At 44.1% G+C, this 21,333-nt stretch overlaps 3 protein-coding genes across 3 annotated transcripts; 2 read left to right on the forward strand and 1 right to left on the reverse strand.

Moving 5' to 3' along the window:
* Positions 1–4,803: 4,803 nt before the first annotated feature.
* Positions 4,804–8,352, forward strand: FAM47A (family with sequence similarity 47 member A). Its single transcript, XM_088531526.1, has 6 exons — positions 4,804–5,094; positions 5,539–5,687; positions 6,222–6,375; positions 6,958–7,161; positions 7,762–7,839; positions 8,281–8,352. The coding sequence occupies exons 1-6, from the start codon at positions 4,804–4,806 to the stop codon at positions 8,350–8,352; spliced, it is 948 nt and encodes a 315-aa protein (XP_088387652.1).
* A 2,069-nt stretch (positions 8,353–10,421) lies between these two features.
* JCHAIN (joining chain of multimeric IgA and IgM) lies at positions 10,422–15,637 on the reverse strand. Its single transcript, XM_010212888.2, has 4 exons — positions 15,506–15,637; positions 12,057–12,192; positions 11,734–11,814; positions 10,422–11,260 (listed from the first exon to the last, which is right to left on the reverse strand). The coding sequence occupies exons 1-4, from the start codon at positions 15,567–15,569 to the stop codon at positions 11,059–11,061; spliced, it is 483 nt and encodes a 160-aa protein (XP_010211190.2). The 5' UTR covers positions 15,570–15,637; the 3' UTR covers positions 10,422–11,058.
* A 2,751-nt stretch (positions 15,638–18,388) lies between these two features.
* On the forward strand, positions 18,389–20,060 carry UTP3 (UTP3 small subunit processome component). The gene has a single exon (XM_088531671.1). The coding sequence runs from the start codon at positions 18,389–18,391 to the stop codon at positions 19,991–19,993; it is 1,605 nt and encodes a 534-aa protein (XP_088387797.1). The 3' UTR covers positions 19,994–20,060.
* Positions 20,061–21,333: the final 1,273 nt, after the last annotated feature.

The raw sequence follows: 21,333 nt of genomic DNA on the forward strand, positions 1-21,333 counted from the left end.
GATGCCAAACATTCATTAAATTCTGTTCTCTTACCTTGAATTGCCCTTAAAAAAATCACAATCTTGAAGCAAAGAATAAGAACAAATGCTTTATTCATGATAGCTGGAATTTAGTTTCTGTAATAATCTTGAATGCCTTTCCAAGGCACAGGGGAGCTGACAGCAAAGATTACTTGCCATTATAGGGGAAGGCTTTGACCAAAACAAGCAGGACACCAGAATATAGATGCACAGTCTGCTCCCATACTTATAGAGACTGCAGAATTGGAAATTAGTAGAGCCACTTCATATGGTTGAAGGTAATCTCAGTCCTAATTTCAAAGTAACCATCATGATGTTTCTTTTGTATTAATAATGTGGGTTTTTTATTGATAATATTTATAAAGCAAACAGTAGCCATTCAGTAGTCAAAACAAAACAAAAAACAGGAGGAAGCTAAAGCTTTTTTTATACTTGCCATTAAGTCTTGCTCATTCCCAGCAGACCTGTTTTTCCCTCTTAATATATCCAGTCTACTTATGGACACTTACCAAGACACCTCTGCTCCAGAAAAGGTAGAGCAGGTAAGAGAGAACAAATTTAAGAAGTGCAGGAAAATTGTGTCTCCTTGGAAAGATGTAGAGTACCTTAGGAGTAGTACTGCCTCCTTTCTCCCTGCTTCTAACAAGGAATTCTGCATTGCATCCCACAAGTGACCAGCTTACAGGAATTAGTAGCAAAGTGATAATTGTCAAAAAGTGAGAGAAAAAAAACAGAAATAAAACACTTTGATGTCTTATTGGTTTACCTCCTGAAGACAACAAAGTTTAGAGCTTCTTTTCTGTAGGCAGCTGAATATTTACTACATAGAGCTTGCATTTACGTGATTAATATGGCATAGGATTTCTTACAAAGGATTTTAAGAGATCTTGTGTCCAGTAATTAGTTTTATATAAACACGCTTCAAGTAACAAAAAATACTTTTGGGAAATCAAGATCACATTGTTAGGAGTCCAGAATAACTTTATCTATTGCTTTTAATAAGTAAACTAAGAAAAATTAGTCTCTTAGTAAGAGACTCATTCTTACTGCTATAATTGATTTTAAAAGTTAACTTCAGTTAATACAAACACAAAACAAAATAAATAGAGACTTAGAGAGATTTACGAATTAATTGATTTTTATTTTCATCCCCATAAAACTTATGTAATCTACTCACTTGCAATTTTAATTAGTATGAAACAAAAAAACTCATGCTTAACCAAAAATAGCAAAAACAATTTTATAAACCCCCCACACCAAAATACTAACTCTAAGAAATCAAAATTACTCAAAACACAAAACTTTCCACGTAACTATTTATAATCCAAGTCCTTTCCCTCTCGCACTGTGCTTGGTCTGATTTCCATGAGCTGATCAACCTGAGCATGATTTAAATCATTTTGTTCATTAAGTGTGTTGCTCCCTTATACAGAAAGAGTACTGTGTAATCGAAGGGCACTTTTCTAGTTTCCTCTTTGTTTCTGCAGAATCAATGTTACTTGCTGTTTCCTTCACAATTGTAATAAGTTCTGAAATTGTGTTTTTCTTCTATGTATGATTTTTTTGCCTATGTATGCAACATTTGTAGATGTTATAAAGTTGTTACTTAGTCTATTAACTAAGCTTTTTGTTATGATTTCCTGTATAAAATCAAGGCTAGTCAAGAAATGTTTTATCTGATAGCATATTTTGTGTTCTTTTATAAAGCTTTTAAATATGAATGTGTTCTGTAGGTACACAAGAAAAAGCTTATCTTCTATTTTTTTTAAGGGTTATATATATATTTTAAAAATAAAGTTACTTTTGTAATGCTGAGAGATAAGTAAAACACTCAGTTTTGTAGGTTTTTAGTTACACTCATGGTAATATATGTAAAGCCTTCTGTCAAGTCTCTCTGGGGCTTTTAAGACATAGGAATATAGTTCCACTAAGATTGTTCGTGTCCATTAGGTTAAGTATATGAATAACAAGTTTACTGTGTAACATCTATTCAGTTATTGTTGTTCTGTATTTGTGCAACATGCGTTGTCGAACTGGTAAAGCACAGTTTGAGGGCAAAGGCATTTTAATTATTGTGTGGTTTCTTTCTCCGATATTGAAAGAGGTCATGCTATCCAGATGTAAGGCTTTACCTTTATTGATAATAAGCTTTTTCTGTTCTTGTTTTTGTTATTAACTGTCTGTCTGATAAGTAATTAAAATATGTATTTCTGACAGACACTGCCATTTTGAGCTTGAAAGGACCGGCTACATCAACAAATAAGGTAGACTTTTTTTGAAATAAGTGTTTCTTTTTGTAATTAACTCCTGGCACTATCAAATATCTTGTGCTTCAAATGTAAATTTGAGGTGGGGGAAAAAAGACAGTATTTAACATATTCTAGATTTTGCTAATTCTGCTTTTCAAGAAATGCACTAATATTAAGGATGGAAGCAATTTCACAATATGGCTATAGAGAGTGAATGCTTTGGTTTGATCCTGTTGTCATTCCCTATTTCCTAGCACACTCGTAGCTGGTTATTAATTAATTCTGAGTGCACTAGGTACTGTATAGATGGGGCAAGGGAAGGTGCTGTGTTAAAATAAATGCCAGTCTAAACAAAAAAAAAGTAAGAACTATTCAGGTTTAGGCAAGTTCCCTGAGACTCCCCTGACTTAACCAGCAGGTGCTGGTGTACTTTTCAGGTTAACCCCTTTCTATCTCTTCCAGGGTGACTGTTCTGCTGTTGGGGAAGTAATTGTTATTTGAAATAGTGAGAAAAGCAGAATTCTGAAAGTGAAACTCCTCTCCTTAGTTAAATGAATGTTTATGCCAAGCAACACAGAACTTTGCTTTGTTTATCTAGTCTCTTATTTTCTGTATGTGCTGTTTTTCAATACAAGTAACTGATCATTCAGTTATATAAGCAAAAAAATGGCTGAGAAGTATGTACTTCTCTCAAGGACTTGATTTTTGAACCTGGAAGCTCCCTTTCCATGTGCAGTTTTAGGGAGAAGGAGTTTATTTTACACTTTGACTTTGCCTTTCCTTCCCGGGTTACAAGCCCGGGAAGCTGAGGGGTGCCCGCTGCCTGCGCTGCTGCTGGAGGCTAGAGAAATGTTCCAGCCTACTGTGTATTTTACTGTGCTAGGATTGGAGCTACAGATCAGACTCTTCCTGAAGCAAATGCTGCCCTCAGCCGGATCGGGAATTAGTACAATGTGTTTCACAGCCTGGTGAAGAGACCTACTCTGCTGTATTCCAATTTTCTCAAGGGATTATTGCTTTGGAATTCATCTGTCTGTAATAAAAACCATGTGAAGCTTGGTCGTTTACCTTGGAAGATCAGATCTGGTCCTCCAAACTTGATTTTCATATGTTCTGTGGTGATTAATGTTCAAGAGGCTTTATTAAAGGCGTGTTAGGCTAAGTATTGCCTTGCTATTCATCAGCAGAAAGGACCTGGCTTGTTGGGTCTTGAACCAAGTACTGATATTTACTGTATATTTGCTTGTGTTTTCAAGCAATCAAGCTCTGCTTAATTTCCAAGTTATTCCCCATGGCCTATGGGAATTTTCTGTATCTGTGTTGGACTATGTGTGACTAAGGTGGCCTTTGGGGGCGCCAGTGCCACGGGGCTGTGGGCCTTGGGGGTGCCACGGTAGGCGGATAGAGTAGGCCTGGTTTCCACAGCAACCAAATCCAAACATACCCAATGTATTTTATCATCTGGGACTTACAACCAGTGCCCTTGCCTGAAGCAAAACTGCACCATTATTAACTTGAGCTTTTCTTGCACATTGAGTCTCCCTTTGTATATCAGGCATTGAGGAATAAAATGCCATTTTTGCCTGTGAAACCTTCAGAACCTGAAAATATCAGGTATGTGCTGTTCTGTTTGCATTTCTTGTTCTATTCAAAAGCATCTTAGGAATGACTTAGTACTGTAATTACTAATTCAGATGCTTCCTCTAGGGCAAGTGGAAAACTATGATTCTGTAATGTACAGCTTGTATGCTCTGCAGCTTGGTTATGCTTTAGCAAGTGAACACTGGTATGAAGTCATGGAAGACAGCAGTTGTGAATGGGGGTTCAGTGCCCCCTGCAACAACCTGAGTCACCTTAAATTGCAGCCTGAACAGTCAGAGCTCTTGAAAATGAAATGAATTTACCAGCTTGTATCTTGTTCTGTAAAACTGCTGAGGCTGTTTAACTGCAGATGTTAGACTAATTTGGCGGGCCAGGGGTCAAAGATTTCATATGGAATAAGTGAGAAATGAGCAAGTTACAATTAACTGCAGTGAGGCAGTTCTGAGCAGTGAGGGCAATCTTGATTGTACCACTAAAAGAATGCCTGATGGAATAATTTTTTTGAAAATGCTGTTCTCAGGGAGCATAGCTTTGATAGCATTAAGCCTTTTGTTTGTGTTTCTGACTGTTGTTTAACTTACATTTCAATGATTGGAATAGCCAAAACTAAGCTTGAAATTCTTTTCATGTGGTATATGTATATACAATGTATACTTGGAAACAGCTTTATAAAGTTCCTAAGGATTTTACTTAAAAAAATTAAAGTGTCAGCAACTTCTGTAGGAAAGGAATTCTGATCTTTAGCAGTTGTCTGATACAGAACAGTTGATTGCTGCTAAGCTTTCATTTAAAGCAGAGTAATGATAAACCACTGGACAGCGTGGGCGAATATACTTGCAGTCAGATATCTGTTTATACTCTCAATGTTCAGGAGATGTGCTAATGCATTTCGTGTTCTCAAATGTAATTTGTTTTCAGATGTCCTAAGAAAATGTCTTCAAACTACTTTCGGGAAAGCAAACTGATGTTATCAGATTCCCTTAATGGCCAGCGCTGGATATTCCTGAAAAAGGGCTTAGACGACTTCAGAGATGGCTTTCCTCCTTCATCTGATAACATGATTGTGTATGGTAGAAAACGATCTATCCCAATTATCCTTAAAAACAATGCCCTTAAATTTTCCTGTACAGCTGAACATAAGGAAAGGAAGAAAGGCAAAACACAGGTTTGTCTTTCCAGTCTTAGTCCACTGCAGCAAACCAGGAGAGATTATGTTGCACAGGTAGAGTATTGACTAAGCAACTATCCTTTAACAGATGCATTTGTAGGAATGTATGTCTCCAAAAGTGATGATTTTTGTAATCCTAGTTAAACAAGGATTGTTCAGAGAGCTGGAACAGAAAACTAACCTAGCATGTGACTGCTTAGCTCAAATAAGGAGTTTGTTGGGAAAAACTTTAGAGTTGAGAGAAAGGTCCTGAGTCCCTGGTCTGTTTTTCAAGGCCAGGCAACAAGAGGGTTCTCTGCTCCAGACTCCTGCTACTAGGGCAAGGAGGTCCCATAAAAAGGGGTTGAACTGAGAGGAAGAATACTTGAGAACCCTGGAAAGAATCCGATATGCAGAGAGACTGCCATAGTCTCAGTGTTAAGTAGCCTTTTGCATAGCTCCAAGAGGATTTCAACCAATAAATTTTTTTTGAATGCATGTTTTTTGGTTGGTTTCTAGCTCTTTGCAGAGGTCTTTGGAATCCTGTATCCTGAAGTGCATTTGAGTGGCAAAGTTGGATGCAATTACTATGAAGAGAAGAGCCAGCTGGTTCAGAAGATGCAGGAGGGCAAGAAAAGCAAAGCAACAGGTCCCCAGACTCAACCACTGTGAGTTCAGGATGAGATGGGAAGCAATGCTAAAAGCTTTCTGAATTTCCCCTGCTTCAAGATGAGATATATGGAAAGGAAATTCAGGTTCATGCAGGCAGGCATGTTCCCAGACACAAGCAGTGAAAGCCAAACCTTCTACAGAAAGGCTTCTCATCCCTTGTGGTTTTGAAGTTTTTTTATTTAAATTGCTTCAGTGTTTGAGGCAGGAGGCAGGTTGAGGTAGTTGATGACTTTGAGGGCTGCTGGATATTGCAGGTTACTTTGGAAATTGTTTCTGAAAATGCTTTTGCTAGTTGGTAGGTGGAAGGTTGGTATGTTGGTCAGCTTTATTTATGAAGCTGATACCTAGAATTAGTTCAAATAGCTTATGCTACTCCATGCAAGAAAAGTTACTGTGTCTCGTGGTAAACTGTAGCGTGATCCAAAGCTCTATGTGGGGGGAAAAAAAGGGGTCCTGCTTTAGTTTGTTTTCTAGAACTGATAGTTATGGCTGCAGTGAATCATTGTTTCAAAATGTTGTATTTTCCTCAGCAGCAAGGAGTCCCAAAGGAAAAACACAAGCACTCGGTTTTCCAAGAAGAAAGTATCAGCAAGAGAAAAGGTGGCTGAGCTGAACAGCTTTGCTCTCCTTGATGAACACATAAAGCGGGTGACAAAGCATTTTTGTGACTGGGTTACTACATTGGTAAGTTGGAAGAGACAGAGGCAGTGTGTGTGGAGGGAACTTAACCCCCCAACCGGTCAGCACCTGCCCTTCTAGAAACCAATGGCCTCATTTATACAAAAAAAAAGTCTTCAGATTTGGGTAGTAAAAATATGGTTTTGTGTGAATCCAAGTCAGAAAACCTTGTTTCTCAATTTCAGCTCTGTCATGCTGTGGCTTACAGGATATAGTCTATTGAAACGTAAAGCAAGGATAAGCAGAAGGTGTTAAGTTGGCCTGAGAAGGATTCCTGGGAAGCATGACTGTATCAGTTCAACTGTCCCAGCTTGAAGCATTCCTTATTGACCTGACATTAATGCACCAGTTAGTATTTTAGTTCTGGATTGACTTCAGGCATACCTCCTGCTCACTGCCATCATGTTAATACAAATATACTTGTAGAAAATCTCAAACTGGCCTTGGGCTTATTTAAATATACACCTTTGGAGCATTGCAGGGAGGATGTATATGGAATACAAGTAAATACATGTCCAGAAGGGAAGTGGGAAGGAAAACCTTTCTGTCTTTGCCAATCTTGAGATTGTCTTCTGGCTCTTGTTGCAGGGTGGAGGGAATTGCAGCATTGATGAAGGTGCTCTCATGAGCTTGTTCAGCACCAGCTGTGGAAACAAGACCCCATCCCCTAAACCTTTCCGTGTTGTGCAACTGGACAATATGCAAGCAGAGCAGTCAAAGGGCCAAGAGGATTCACTTCCTTGGGCTGCTGGCAGGAGTTCTCATATACGGCACCAGCCGTGGTCTTTTAAGGTATATAAGCCTACAAATCCCATCTTCATGCTTGCTACATAAGCATAGGGAAGCAGAAGGCTTCTCTAATGCTATAGAGAACAGCCCTTCCAAAGGTAAAAGCAGGGAGCTGCACATGACCAAAGCAGTTGCCTGTGTGCAAAAGGTGTGCTGAATGAGGAGCACCACTGCGGTGGTAGACTACTGTCTGACAATAAAGGCAAAACTTATCTGACTAGTAGTGTTTTTGCTTCATTTTTTTTGTTGCAGCTCCTACTGGGAGAATGTCACAGTGTGGTGGTGGTGTTTAAAATCTTGAAAAGAATAAGCCTTCCCTCACAAAGATGTTGGGAGTAGGAGGGACTGGCAGGGAGAGGACCATTTTCTATTGCCCCGTGCATCTGATTCAAGCTGTAACTGAAAAATGACTAAAAACCATCCAAGTCTATGGAGACATCTTGCATCTTTAAAAACAGCAAATCAATTTTGAATTAGTTGGTTGTTACCAGCTTAAAATTAGTAATTAGTTTTGAGAGTCCTGCACATGTAGACTAGTTTCATTTGGCCTGATGAAGCTGTTCTTAAAAGTTAACTTAGGTGACTTAAATCTCTTTAATTTAGGGGACGGAACCTCCAAAGCCCCGCAGCGCACATGCCTTCAAGGAATTCCTGGAGAGAAAGGGCTACCGAAAGCCTCAAGTGAGTTGGGAGAAGCAGCCAAGGGCGTTGTCTGTGCATCCAATGCAGTGTGCCTGTTGCTTTTACCATGTTGTTTTAGGGTCCTTGTGATGCCATTAGCTGGATTAGGGACCTGTGTCTCCCTGCTGGAGCTTGTGTGAGAGTCCGAGGTGGATTTCTGTCAGTTGAGATATATGACTGCAAGGGATTTTGTTTAGCAGGGGTGCTAGAAGCCTACAGTACCTTACCTGTGGATAACAGTGCCCAAAATGCGGTTTCCTCTCTGAAGAACTCAGCAAGGAATCTTGCTGGGTTTGGGGGTTGCTGTCATTAGAACCACCTGCTACCATGAGCAGCATGTGTACAGGATGCTTTTACCCTTTCTCTTGTATTAACTGACTTTGTTCTGCATTAAGCATTACTTCAGGCTATCATGCTTACATCTTGAATCTTTGGTTTCAGTTCCTTCTGAAAATGCTGTCTGAGGAAGATGGTGGTGGAGGTCATGAGGAAGCCCCCAAATCTTGCAAATAATGTCCAAAGAGACATAGAAGAAATAGATCAAATCATTCCATAACTGTTGAATAAGAAAAAAAAATCTCTTATGTTCTCTTGAAATGAATAGGAAGTGGTAGCTGAATTGCTTCTAGAAGAAAAATCTCACATCAGAGCAAACTTCAAGTTAGTGTCCAGTTCCTTTGCAGCAGTGGCCAGATAAGTTTGGAGGTTAGACATGGACTGTCAAAGTCTAGAGACCAACCGCTTAAGAAGTTTAATAGTGATTTGAAGCTTGAAGACACTGAAGACTCTGAATGGCAATGTTCTAGCCAGAGGCTTGTCCACAGTTAGATGCTTTCTGAGTATCCAAAATGGGCTTGCTGCTTTACACAATATAATTAAGCCGTCCTTTCTCTGTGAATTCTGTAAGGACTATCTGATTGCAATTTATATAGCTAGAGAAAAATTGAAAGCTGACTGAGAGAACTGTACTGCTTTGTGTACTGTAGAACGATTGAACATGCATAGAATTTAAGCTGACATAGTTCTCTGTAATAGAAGCCATCAAAAAAATCATAGCCTGTTACCTATTAATATACCAGAAATATCTAAAGATAAGTCAAATGTATTCCTGCATAGCTCTGTTTCCTCATGGCGGAGATAAAAATACAAGTTTGCTGCAGGAGTTGGTAGATGGCATTGCAGATGTCCTCCAACATCCATTTCTGCTTCACCAGTGTGTCAGAGATGAACAGAAGCAAGAGAATGATGAAGGAACCATCTTAGCCAACAGTGTCCAACAGACTTTTTTTTCAGAGCAGCATCTCTCAGATATAAAGCCTTTACACTCCAGGAACTGCTCTCTTGCAGAATACTTGACCCAACTGAGTTCAGCTGCTATTTGTCCTGCTGCTCAGCATTTCCTCTTGGTAAGGAACTGTTTAGGTGTTGGTTTATTTACTGTGAAACAATGTCTGAGCTCCAAGATGAGTTGTGCTCAGCTTCATGTATTCAAGTTTCAGTAACTGCTTGCAATTTTTTTCCCTAGACTGCAAGCAGGATTATAAAAGTAAATATGCGTGCCTTCAAAAGGACTATTTTTTTAAAAAAGGCAAGAAACTCCTACAGCATGCCAAACTCTGGACAGATTCAGACAAGGAAGACAGACTTGAGAGCAGGTGAGTGCAGAACCACTCTGTAAGCAGATAAAATAGCCATTTTAAGGGTATACAACAATTAATTTTAGGTTAAAGGCTGAATAGTCAAGTATTCAATATAGCTGAAAAGTTAATCTGAGTTGGGAAGATATAGTGAACTGAGTTGGTAGGAGGATGTGCATACATGGGGAAGCCCTGTCTCCCGGTACTCTCCTGAATGGCAAAATGGCAAAGCTCTCTTGAAAGGAAGGCTCTTAACCCAGCATCAAAACCAAGAACACAGTGTCACAATCCAGGTAGAATGGGTGGCCTGGGCTGGCAGTTCTGATTCTCCCTCAAAAAAGATGAGAGAATGAATGCTGCTTTCCTAGAAAACCAAGCCGTTCATGTGGGGCCTTTAACATGAAGGAATTTAACACACAGACTGCTGCAGAAAAATTTATTTCATGTTTTGCTAACAAAGCTCAAAATACGTATGTCAGGTTTTTGCTCTTATTGCCCTAGGACAATAAAAAATTCATTGGAAACGCTTAAGGTTTTACAATTGGCTTTAAAGAAGGGTGAGAAAAATACCAGTCTTCCCAAATGTAATGCTGGGGAATGCACTTCAGTATATGATGTGTGTACTGACAATACCTTCTAAAATTCATATGCATGTAATGTATTATACAGAATCAGGTTCTTTATTCAGTGTGGATTTCTTACATAAAGAACTCAGATGGCAGAGTGAATGCAGTCCCATGTAGGGCCTAGTTCTTGCAGAAGTGAATACAAAATCAGGATGAAGATATTCGAGCCAGTTTGATTTTTACGACAGCCATTCAATTAGGAGCAGGGGTGGAAGACTGAACCACAATCAGTACATGAGCATAGGAAGTGTGATGCTTAATGGGTCCCTGATGATTTTGCTATTCTTGGAACCCCTGAGGTCCTGACGCCTTTGAGATACTTCAGAGCAGCAGCAGCATGTTTTAATTTTCTCTAGGAGTATGTGAAAACCAGAAGCTTGTGACTACTGAGGCACTACAAGTGTCTAGAGGTTTTTTAATAATTTCACAATCATTTTGAAATAGTCACTCAGTTTTGCCCTCATCTTCTCTCTCTCAAGTAGGATTGTACAACAGAACTGTAATCATGCCACCAGGCTTGTGCCAAGGTCTCGTGTAGAGTGCTCAGGAGAGCAGATAACACGGACACTCCTGCTGATGTCTGTAACGGCCTTGCTTAGACAGGAGCAAATTGAAGGCTGTCAAAATAGATCAATGCTCCTTTGCTGTTAAACAGTTTAGTTCCTTTGATTTCAAGGCAATTGAACTCATTCACACCTTCTGAAAATGTATAGGGTGATAGTGTGTGATATATATAATTTCGTGAATATGTGCCAAGACTGCAAGAACAATCTCTGAGAACCAGCAGCTGTTCCTGGGGAAAAGCATTTTTTGATGCTTAAAAAGAAACATAAGCAAGCTTGTGTTACTCTTGGAGCTGACATTTCAGATGCTCTTGTCTAGCTACAATGCTGCTAGCATAACTGTGGTGATAGGAAAGCAGAATGCAATGAGGCAAGCAACAGCAATGCTTTGAGCTATTCGGCGTAGCAGGAGGCTGGAGTCAGAGCTGCTTGAAGGATTTTCTTCTCCCCGTTGTAGAGGAAAGGGAAGGTTGTGGTATAGCACTTGTCCCTGTCGTAGGTGTAGCAAGTTTCCGTACCGTCGCAGGAGGTGCTCTGCTGGGCTTGGTAGATCTCGCCACCCAGCTCAATTTCTACAGGATCACATTTTTTGCATCTGGAAAAGAGAGGGGAGTATAAGTTGAAAAGCTGTCGCTAAAAGACACCCTTGATTAAACTCAATGTTCTTCACTGATCTGGCAGCTTGGCCTTTCTAGGTCTCCTGTCTTGCACAGGAGCTCCTTGAAGAACACACTCTGGCTGCACAGTTTTGTCAAAACACTATTCATAAGGCAAGTCTCCAAAAAGCATGAAACAGAAAGTGTAATTTTCTGATTCAGAATGCAACCTACCATGCAAGTGTGAGTTTTCCATGGGAGTTCTTTAGAGGATTAACTGAACTTGGAAGAAAGCACTGGTTTAAGGCTAATGTATTGTAACAGAGTAGGTAGGAGAGCTGGGTTCTCTAGGGAGAACTGTCCTGTGTAACTCTGCCTTACTTGATCCTAGGGCCCTCATGATGTTTGTGAGCTGCCATGGGTAATGCTGCAGGGAGGGTAAGCATTAGGAAATCGTGTCAAGGGTACTTACAGATCAGTCATGCGGTAGACAAACTTAGTTCTGACGGGGGATGTGGGGTCGGAGATGTTCTCTCGGCTCTTCAGTGGGACTCTAGAGGAAGGAAGGGGGAGAAGTACTCTGGTGAAAACTGCAGGTTAAGCCCAAACTACTTTTTTGCTGGTATGACATGTTCTCAACTCTTGTTCTTTATTCAGGTCATTTTCCCCATGCTTTGTGGGTAAAAGTGTTTGTACCTTAAATGCCAGTAGATGTCAAATAATACAAACCAAAGGGGTAACCCTTGCAACACTGCCACCCTGTTGGTCCCCACGTGAGAGTTGTCTGCCACTTACATGATGCGTATGTTTCTCTCCAGGATTTCTTCTTCAGGGTTTTCTTTAGAGGGGACAAACTTGGAGGTCACTGTTACACATTTACACTTGTTGTTGACCAGCAGCACCTCCTCATCCTCATATGCTTGTGGGTAACCTGCAAGTACAGAATATGTAATCCCAGCGTCAGGAAAAAACCTCTTGCAAGCTGCTCCAGTAGCAAGGAAAGTGCTGAGAACCTCCCTGAGGCACTTTGCTGTTCAGGCCTTTGAATTGACTCAAGTCCAGGTCACTGCCTATAGGGCAGTCTCTGCGATGCTAAGTCTACAGTCTGCTCACTTGCATGGAGATGAAAACTGGAATGAGGAAAATGAGCAAGGATTTCTTACAAAACAAGGCAAAGCACCCAAGGAAGCCTACAGCTTCACCTGGCACTTCGACTGGCAGCTCAAGTGTTGTCTGTATCCAATATTTGTGGTTCATTCCTAGGCCACCAGTGTGCCTGGGCCCTAGGTAGTGGCTTCTGCTCATGCAATTCCTGGAGTGAAACAAGGCTGGCTACTCTGCTGCTCTAGTGGCTTCTGAAGCATAGGCAATAATGGTTGAAAAGATGCCTCAAGGGAAGCTTAGCCAATTTCTGTATCACTTCTCATGATTATTCTAGTAGTTGGGTTCTAGGTTTGGTTCTATCCTGTAAATATCTATAAAGTTGCCAATGTGGCAATTGGTCTTGTCTGATATCTTGCAGCGGTCCCTTTTCCCCAGGTTCCTTAGAGGACAAATGCTGAAAAGCACCCCAGGACCGTGTGGGAAGGCAGTCTGCCACCCTGCTAATGAGAGGCAAGTGGTTTGAAGGGAAAACTTTCACCTTGCCTGGCAGTCTGCTTCTAATGAAGTTCAATCTAGCAGCTGGCTTGCTTACTCAAACAGGGGAGAGTCTTGTGAGGGTATGACTGTCTCCCTCACTTTTAGCGCATGATTCAGAATGAAACTCAGTCAAAATAAGATGGGAAAGTTCTTGTCTGTCACCAGGTTCTTCTGCTGTCACTGTTGGTGTGCAATGCCTATTTTCTCCCTGAGCAACTAGATGAATTGGAAAAAACTTCTTTTCTCCCAGTTTACTGTGCCCAACAGCCTCCTGTTTCCTGGTTCTTAACAAGTCCTCTACAGCTGAGTTGCATCCCTCTCACATGGTCAGTAACTGATCTCTCTACTTCTAAATGCTGCCAAGCTCAAGCTGCTGGATGGCCTCCACAACACGCTGGTCTCCTCCACTTCCATTCCACCCTCTCAGCCCTCATTACTTGGGTGCTGAAATTAAAAAAAAGTAGTTTTCAGAGTGATCTCACAATTTATACAGTGGTTGCAAATGCTGCTCACTCTGAATCCCTTCTGAGGAAGGTTCACTTGGGTTTTTACATCAGGAAGGAAAGTACTGTGCTCCCTTGCTTTGAGCAGCAGAACGTTCCATTAAACTAAAATCACTAACTTTGCATCTCTCTTCCTGCTGCCCCTGCCCCAGAAAGGATCTCTGCGCTAGAATCTCCGAGGAGATGCTGAGGTTGTATTGTCAGCTGTTTGAGCACAGGGCTCCGAGTCCTGTGCACCGCGGTGCTGTCAGCAATCTGTTCTGGAGGGACACGCCAGCACTGCAGGACAGGCTGGCTGCCTCCTTTGCTGCCGCATGCGGTGGTTTCTGAGGAAGTCTTGGTCCTTTTGCAGTGTTTGCCCACTTAGCTCTTTGGAGCAAAGGGCTGCCTTTAAATGTCTCTACGGCAGGGAGCACAACCTGTCACCTGCACAACCTCTGGCTGGTTGCTTTGTGCCCCAGCAAGGTGGGAATGCACAACCATATCTGAGCCATGGCTGTAAAGAAGATCATTCTTCAGGGTTTAATGCTGCTTGTCTCTTTTTGTACCTCTTCTCCCTCCACCAAGTCTTTGCATGTCTCCTCTATGCCACCTCATCACTCAACATGGACTTTTCCCCATGAGGCACATACTGCCTAGAAAAGCCCGTCTAGTCTTTGCCTCACTTGGCATTTCTTCTTTTATAGGTGTCCCGTATCTTCTTTTCTTTTGCATGTATCTGTCTGATGCCTGCCAGTGTGTTCTATACATGTTGTGCATGATTCTTCCCTCAAGATGTTGATCCAAAGCCAGTCTTTAAAGCCAGGCAAAGCCAGGAGTCTAGTGGGTTCTAAATCATGTTATTTGTAGAATTGCATTAGTAAATGTACTGCTTAATGAATATATAAGGAAGATGTACTGTAAGGCAAGTACTCTAAAGTTACTCACTTGAATTTATTCTGTATGTAATTCTATCTACTTAGATTTTCAGCAGTGATATAACACACAGGAGTTCCTTTTTTTTTTTTTCCTCTAAAATTACCAAGCTGGGACTAGTGTTTTTGAGGTGTATCAGCAAAGACTCCAAGTATCTCCTAGAAAAGCACTCTAGGGAGAAGGTGGCAGTTAAATACAGAAATTCCTAATGCCTATCTAATTGTTTGCATGTCTTGCTGCAGTATCATGTTCCCCCTCTTAGGGACACTTATGTAGAGATACTTCGACAAATTGTCTCATCTTTTAATACTGGATTATCTTATAATATACTGTGTTACGGAGCAATACACGGGAATGGAGCCCAACATAATCCATACCTAACAAAATGCAATGTCCTCAAGAAGCAAATGCATTCCAAAACTGGCAGTTCAAACTGTGCAGAATGTCAAAGTGGCTATTTAAAGCAGAAAGACGTCCAGAGAGACCAAGCAGCTACTAATTTCAAAACAAATTGTGCAAATGTCAGTGCTATAGATGCAGGTAATTCAAATTTTACTTTCCTGTCAGCAGCATGCAGGCACACACACGTACACACAGGTATGTATATATCAAGCCATGACTGTGAATGCAAAAGACCAGACTGGGCTTGGTTGAAGCAGCACAGATGCAACAGTCAATCTCTCTCATCCTTTTCTCCAGTTGCAGCTAATGGGTTATGCAGTCAATCGCACATCCCAGGAAACAACCCTTGTTAAGGAGCTGCCTGGATATGTAATAAGCCCTTTGCGGAAAGTTAGAGGAACCTCAAGGGGGATGTAATTCATGATGAACACAGATTTGTGAACACAGATTTAATTCTGTGGAGTAAATCCATCACAGGAATGAGGATGGCTTTTGACCATTATATAGAAACCTGGCACTAATATAGTCAGCATCAGTTATCTGGTTAATTATAATGGTTAATTGTAAAATCTTAAGTTTGCAGCTAGTCATCAGTCTTCCAGCCTTGCAGCAGGAATTTAAAAATGCCCAGCAGGAAAATAGGAAGGTATCCAGCTAGCACTAAAGCACGACTTGAGTAGCTCTGAGGTTCAACTGCTGAAGCTAAAATTATTATCAGTAAATTATACCAAATGTGTGGCTGCTGTTAAGCACAGTTTTCCCTGGTCTTTTAATCTCACCTACCTTCCACCAGGATGGACCCCAAGGAGACGGCCAAGGCCACCCACAGCACCAGAGCGCTCTTCATGTTGCCGTGGCTTCTTTTGAAGAACGCGCGTGGAGAACCTGTGCCTGCCTATAAGGGCGTGTGCAAATGATACAGCTGTGTGTTTCCTAAATTAAACAGCCCAGCCTGCTCGCCCCGGCACTGTGGAAAATGTGGCTGGTGATCTGAAACCGGGCAAGTGCGATGGTTTGTTGCACGCAGCGTCCTGCCGTTCAGGAGCGGATGGGGGCAGGGGGTTGCACTATTACTGCATGTCTTTATTTCTGCTCAGTGCAAGGGGGGACAGCATCAGCCAGCACGGGGCCAGCTACGAAGAAACGGCATTGGTGCTCTCCCAGCTGGGAGCAAAGGCTGCAAGGCAGAAAGTGTCCAGACAGCCAAGGGGAAATAGACTTTTAAATCACTTTTGGGGCTTGTTTGACCCATGATACAGGAATATTCTGGGCCAGCAGATGCCATGCAAACATATGCCAAAAGCTTGACTTGCCCCTGATACGCTCCCAGTCAAAGCAGACATGATGAGCAGTGGCAGAGGGAAAGCAGGACAGTGGCTGGGCCAGGCTCTCCAGCCAGGACTCTGCACAGCATCACGGGGCTGCTCTGCTTGTGGATGGCTGTGTCACCTCGTGGCAACTGACTGCCGGGGAAGGGGGGAGCATTTTAAACTCTCTGAGGTACCAGTCAAGCAAAGTCTTCCTGAAGCACTTAGTCTGGAACATGAGAGAGTGCTGGAGAATCCATTTTTCATTGTCCCAAATTTGGGATTGCCTGTGTAGCTCTGGAAAGACAAATTGTTAGGTAACTTGCAAGGGCCAGGATGTCCCTGTGGGACATACATGTGCCTTGCACAGAAAAGGCCATTTTTAAAGAGAAGCTCAGTCTTCAATACTGCTTTGTGGCCAAAGCCTCCACACACCTTATAGCAGCAAATAAAATCCCCTCACTCCCTCACTTGTCATTTCAGTGATGGCAGAAGGAAGGCAGGACAAGCCGTGCTGCTCACAGACTCGTTCTTAGCTGTCCTGAGCTTCATCCTGACACAAACCTCTCCAGAGACAGTCGCATGATGCAAAAAGCTTTGGGGTTGCATCAGCAGCACATGAGGTGGCCCCGGCAGAGGATCGTGATGCAGGACCCTGGGCCAGCTCTGCCGTAACTCTTTGGGCCAAATCCTGCTCTCTCAATGGGCCGCATCTTTACAAAAACCACATTGTTGTCTTTTTTTTCCCCTCTAGAAAGAATTGCTGGTAGAGTTTAGTGTGGAGCTTTCTTTGGAACAGCAGCATAGGAGCAGGCTCCCTGTGACCCACCTCCTGCAGAATGTTATAAATAAACCGGGGTAATAACAGCTGGGCAGGGGGTTTTCTGTCCACAGCAGTATTTGTTTCAGTTGCCTTTCTTGTAATCAGATAAGTTTAAAAAAAACGTAGAAGAAGGGGCAAGGCAGAGAGCAGAGTCGAGAAGATGCAAAAGAGGCTGCATCTGGCCAGTTCTGCTTCTGCGCATGCATAAGAACCTGGCATGTTTAAAAAATAAACTGAGGCATCCACGAGTACTTTAACCTGGGGGGAGAGTCTGCAGATTTGTGGTTTCAGTGGATTGCTACATGGTTCTGTTGATTTTGGTGGTTTTCCCTGGCTGCCAGTGCTCAGCGTCCCTGGATTTCAGGTGCCAAACCTGCACGTCTGTTCCCACTTTGGTCTGTACGTGGTGGCTGGAGAAGTGTTTTCAGTCTCTCTGAACCACCTGCATTTCTCTGGGGGTTTCCCCTTAGGCTCGAAGCTCTTCGGGGGAGGATCTACTTTACAGACTGTTATTTTCATGGATTCCCTTCCTCTTACTGTGTGACACGTCAAGCTCGTCACCGAGCACGGTACCGGGAGCAGAGATCCTGCTGACATTCCCAGCAAACCCATGCGGATCAGCTCCAGTGGGTCCTCCTAACACGGAGAGCTGCCTCAAATGGGGGGTGGTCTCCAGCCTTCCCACAAGCCGGTGGCCTTTCCAGCAGGCCCTCCAGAAGATCACAATGTCTCCAGGTGATATTTTTTTTTTTTCTGACCATAGGAAATAGCCTTGGATGGAGACGCAAGGTGCCGATTCCATCTAAACTGCCGAAGCCTAAAGCAAAGCCGCTTTGTCACAAAGGCTCTAGGCTTTAAGATGGAAGATTTCAGCAAACCTGAGGGCACGGCACCATGAAGGCTGCTACGGGGGAAAACACCAGGGACAGAGCAGGCCTGGTTTTCTTGAAGTCCCCGCAGCGAAAGCTGCGTGTGATTTTGACACCGACAAGGGGACGCCCATGCAGAAGGTGGCTGCTAATGCGCTCCGTGACCTGACGTTTCACCCTTGTTCCTCCCCTTGACCCTAAAAAGCTGCTTTTTTCCCTCTTTTAGGCCTGCACACGGGGAGGGGGACGCCCCAGATAAGCAGGGCGGGTTTGTGGCACGAGGCGTCTCGGAGCGCCCTGACCCGCGGGGACCCCCGCGGAGCCGCGAGTGCCATCGTCCCGCCATCGCCCGGGCCTCATCTCGGCATTGCCCCACTTCCTCCGTGCGGTGTGGGGGATAAAGCGGCTATAAATACAGCAGCAATAAATAAAAGAGCACCTGCGATCCTAAATTAAAACAGCGCCCGCTGAGAGCGCGTTTCGGCTCTCGCGGGCAGGTGCCAGGTGCGCTGCGGGCTCCGCTTTTTTTTTTTTTTTTTTTCCCTGTGATTTCGGTGCTTTTGGGACATGTGCGTTTGCGGCCACCCCCGGCCGCGGCGGACCCGGAGCGCGAAGCCGGGAGCACCTTCCGGCGCGGGGGGGTGGGGGCGGAAGCGGCCGCGGCGCCATGAGGACGCGGCGCGGCACCGTGTTGCGGGCGGATGGCGGCGGCCGCGGCGGGAAGGAGCCGGGCGAGGGGGATGACGCGGGCCCGGACGACGCGGGGCTGGACAGGGCCGAGGTGGAGGCCGAGGCTCTGGCGGACGAGGTGGAGGGTTTCCACGAGGAGCGGTTCCAGGCGGCCATGAGGGCGCTGGAGAGCGGGGATGAGGCGGGCGGCAGCGAGGAGGAGGAGGAGGAGGAGGAAGTGCTGGCCTTGGAGCTGCCCGAGGAGGAGGAAGACGGGGAGGAGGAGGAGGAAGGCGGTGAGGAAGAGGAGGAAGCGCTGGGGCTGGAGCTCCTTGTGGAGCACAGCGCAGAGGAGGATGGAGGTGGCAGCGAGGAGGATGGAGGCGAGGAGGAGGAGGAGGAGGATGATGATGAAGATGGGGAGCTGTCTATGGAGAGTGACTTGGAGGAGCGCGGCCGGGACGCCGAGCTGCCGCACGAGCTCTCGTGGGGCCAGCGCAAGCAGCTCTACTACGACACGGACTACGGCGGCGAGGGCAAGGCCAAGGCCAAGCGTGGCCAGCAGGACCTCGATGCCGAGGAGGAGGAAGAGGAGGAGGAGGCCCAAGTCGTCCAGAGGCGCTTGGTGCAGGACTTGGGTGAGGACGACTTCGGGCTGGACGTGATCCAGGGCTACTTGGCTGAGCAGCAGAAAGCCCAGCAGGCTGACAAGGGGCAGAAGATTGCCAAGGATTTTCAGGCCCTTTCCAGGAAGGAGCAGCTGAAGCTGCTCAAGCAAGAGTCCCCCGAACTCCTGCAGCTCATCGAGGACTTTGAGGTGAAGCTGATGGAGCTCAAGGATGAGCTGCAGCCGCTGCTGCAGATGGTCAAGAACGGCACCATCCCCCAAGGGAAAGGCAGTCGCTATCTGCAGACCAAGTTCCACCTCTACCTGAACTACTGTGCCAATATCAGTTTCTATTTGGTTTTAAAGTCAAAGCGGATGCCGGTTCACAGTCACCCTGTTATCGAAAGACTGGTTGCTTACAGAAACATCATCAATGATCTTGCTGTGGTAGATCAGAAACTGTCATCCCAAGTGCGTCTGCTTCTGAAAAGATTCTATGACAAGAAGGAGGTTAGACCACGAGAGCAGAAGAAGTTCCCGGCGCTTCCTCCACAGGCTGCCAAGAAAAACAAACCCAAACTTGGCCCTGCATTTACCAACGGCCGGCGTGATGGGGATGAGCTGGCAGAGGAGTCAGACCTGGATGAAGAAGCGGCCCTGCGGTACTATAAGATGATGGAGGAAAAGGTGAAGCTCAAGAGGAAGAGAACTGCCGAGCAGGATGTGCTGGAGGAAGAAGGGGAGCAGGAGGAGGAGGAGGAGGAGGACCCGAATAAAAAGAGGGGCGTCACCTACCAGATGATCAAGAACAAAGGCCTCACCCCCAAAAGGAAGAAGATCGATCGCAACCCCCGCGTGAAGCACCGGGAGAAGTTCCGGCGAGCCAAGATCCGCCGCAAGGGCCAGGTGCGCGAGGTGCGGCGGGAGCTGCACAGATACTCCGGAGAACTGTCCGGGATCCGCGCCGGGGTCAAGAAGAGCCGCAAGCTCCAATGACGCTTCTTATGCTCCCGTTTCTGAGGGAGCAGAGTAGCAGTTTTGTATGCAATAAAAGTTTTGTAAAGAATACTGTGTTTTTAATCCTTGAAGGAAACAAAACAATTTTTAAGAGCGTGCTTTTCAGAAGGTGACGTTTCTAAAAAAGAGCCCCCTATTGCCCCTTTTTAATCTTGCCTGTGTGTTAAAGTGTTGTTTTTCTCTATTGCAATGTGTCATCTTTCCATAATGTGATGGTGGCTTTGGGAGGTGTCATGTGTGAGGCAAAAGTGATGATACTTCGAGGAGAGAAACAAAAGGGTTTGAGGACCTGAGAGGGACAGAGGGACTTGGGAAGCAGGTTAAGAACAGGATACTTTGAGCTGCCACTGCCTTCTCTGTCCTTTCTACGCTATTACTCTTGTTCATCTGGGTTGAGACACAGAGATAGATGGTTATGGCATTTCCCCTGCTTCTTGCTCCAATTAAACTATTCTGTTGCTCATATTCACAAGAATATACTAATTTTTAGGCGATCATAAAGCTGTTGAACTCGGTAAGCAAGCAGAAAACTGTTATCTTAAATCCCATGTAGCCTAATACTTCCTCATTCAGTGAGAAATGAAGCAAAGTTTCTTCTGTATTTTGTACATATTTATTTCTGATAAATGTGTTACTTGTTGTCTGCTATTATAGGTGTAGCATACTTACTGTTTATACAGGTTAAAGAGGTAAATCTTAACCTTGTTTTTACTTGGAAGATAAATTGCCAAAACAATCAGATTACTTTTATGTGTCTCGGTTGGAAAAATCTCACAGTGAAATTCTTGATGGGAACCGCCACAGGACGATCGCATACTAAGAGGGACAGTTCCTGTTCAGGCTGTGAAGAAAGAGCACATCATTGTTAAAACTCATTTCTTAAAAGTATAAAAGAGCTCTCAGTAGTTCACTATCTCAAGGTAAGATGTGCCTGTCCTTATCCGTCCCAGATCTGTGGGAAGCAGAGCCGTGTGCTGTAAGTCTAGTTGGGCCAGTGTTTCAATAGATAAACATATGGGGCAAAATCCTGAAATGACAATTCTACAGATTTTAATGGTCTTGCGTGTGTTCACCTGCTGCTGCTCAGGGGCTGAACAGCGGCCGTTGGATGCTAGGCCATAACATTTATATATAGGGCAAGTTGGAAGCACAGAGCACTTGGGATGGATGCTTTCTGTACAGCAAAATGCTTGCAGAGACGGCAGGATGTTAAGATCAACAAACTCCAGAGGATGAGGAAATTGATACAGTTCTTTGTGCACGCAGAAGTGCAGGGAAAAGGCTCGTAAGTGAGGTAAAGAGTGCGAGTGTGTTCCCAA

This window comes from Tinamus guttatus, unplaced genomic scaffold (assembly GCF_059628265.1).
Source record: "Tinamus guttatus ecotype Peru unplaced genomic scaffold, ASM5962826v1 Tinamus_guttatus_pri_ptg000423l, whole genome shotgun sequence".
NCBI lineage: Eukaryota > Metazoa > Chordata > Aves > Tinamiformes > Tinamidae > Tinamus > Tinamus guttatus.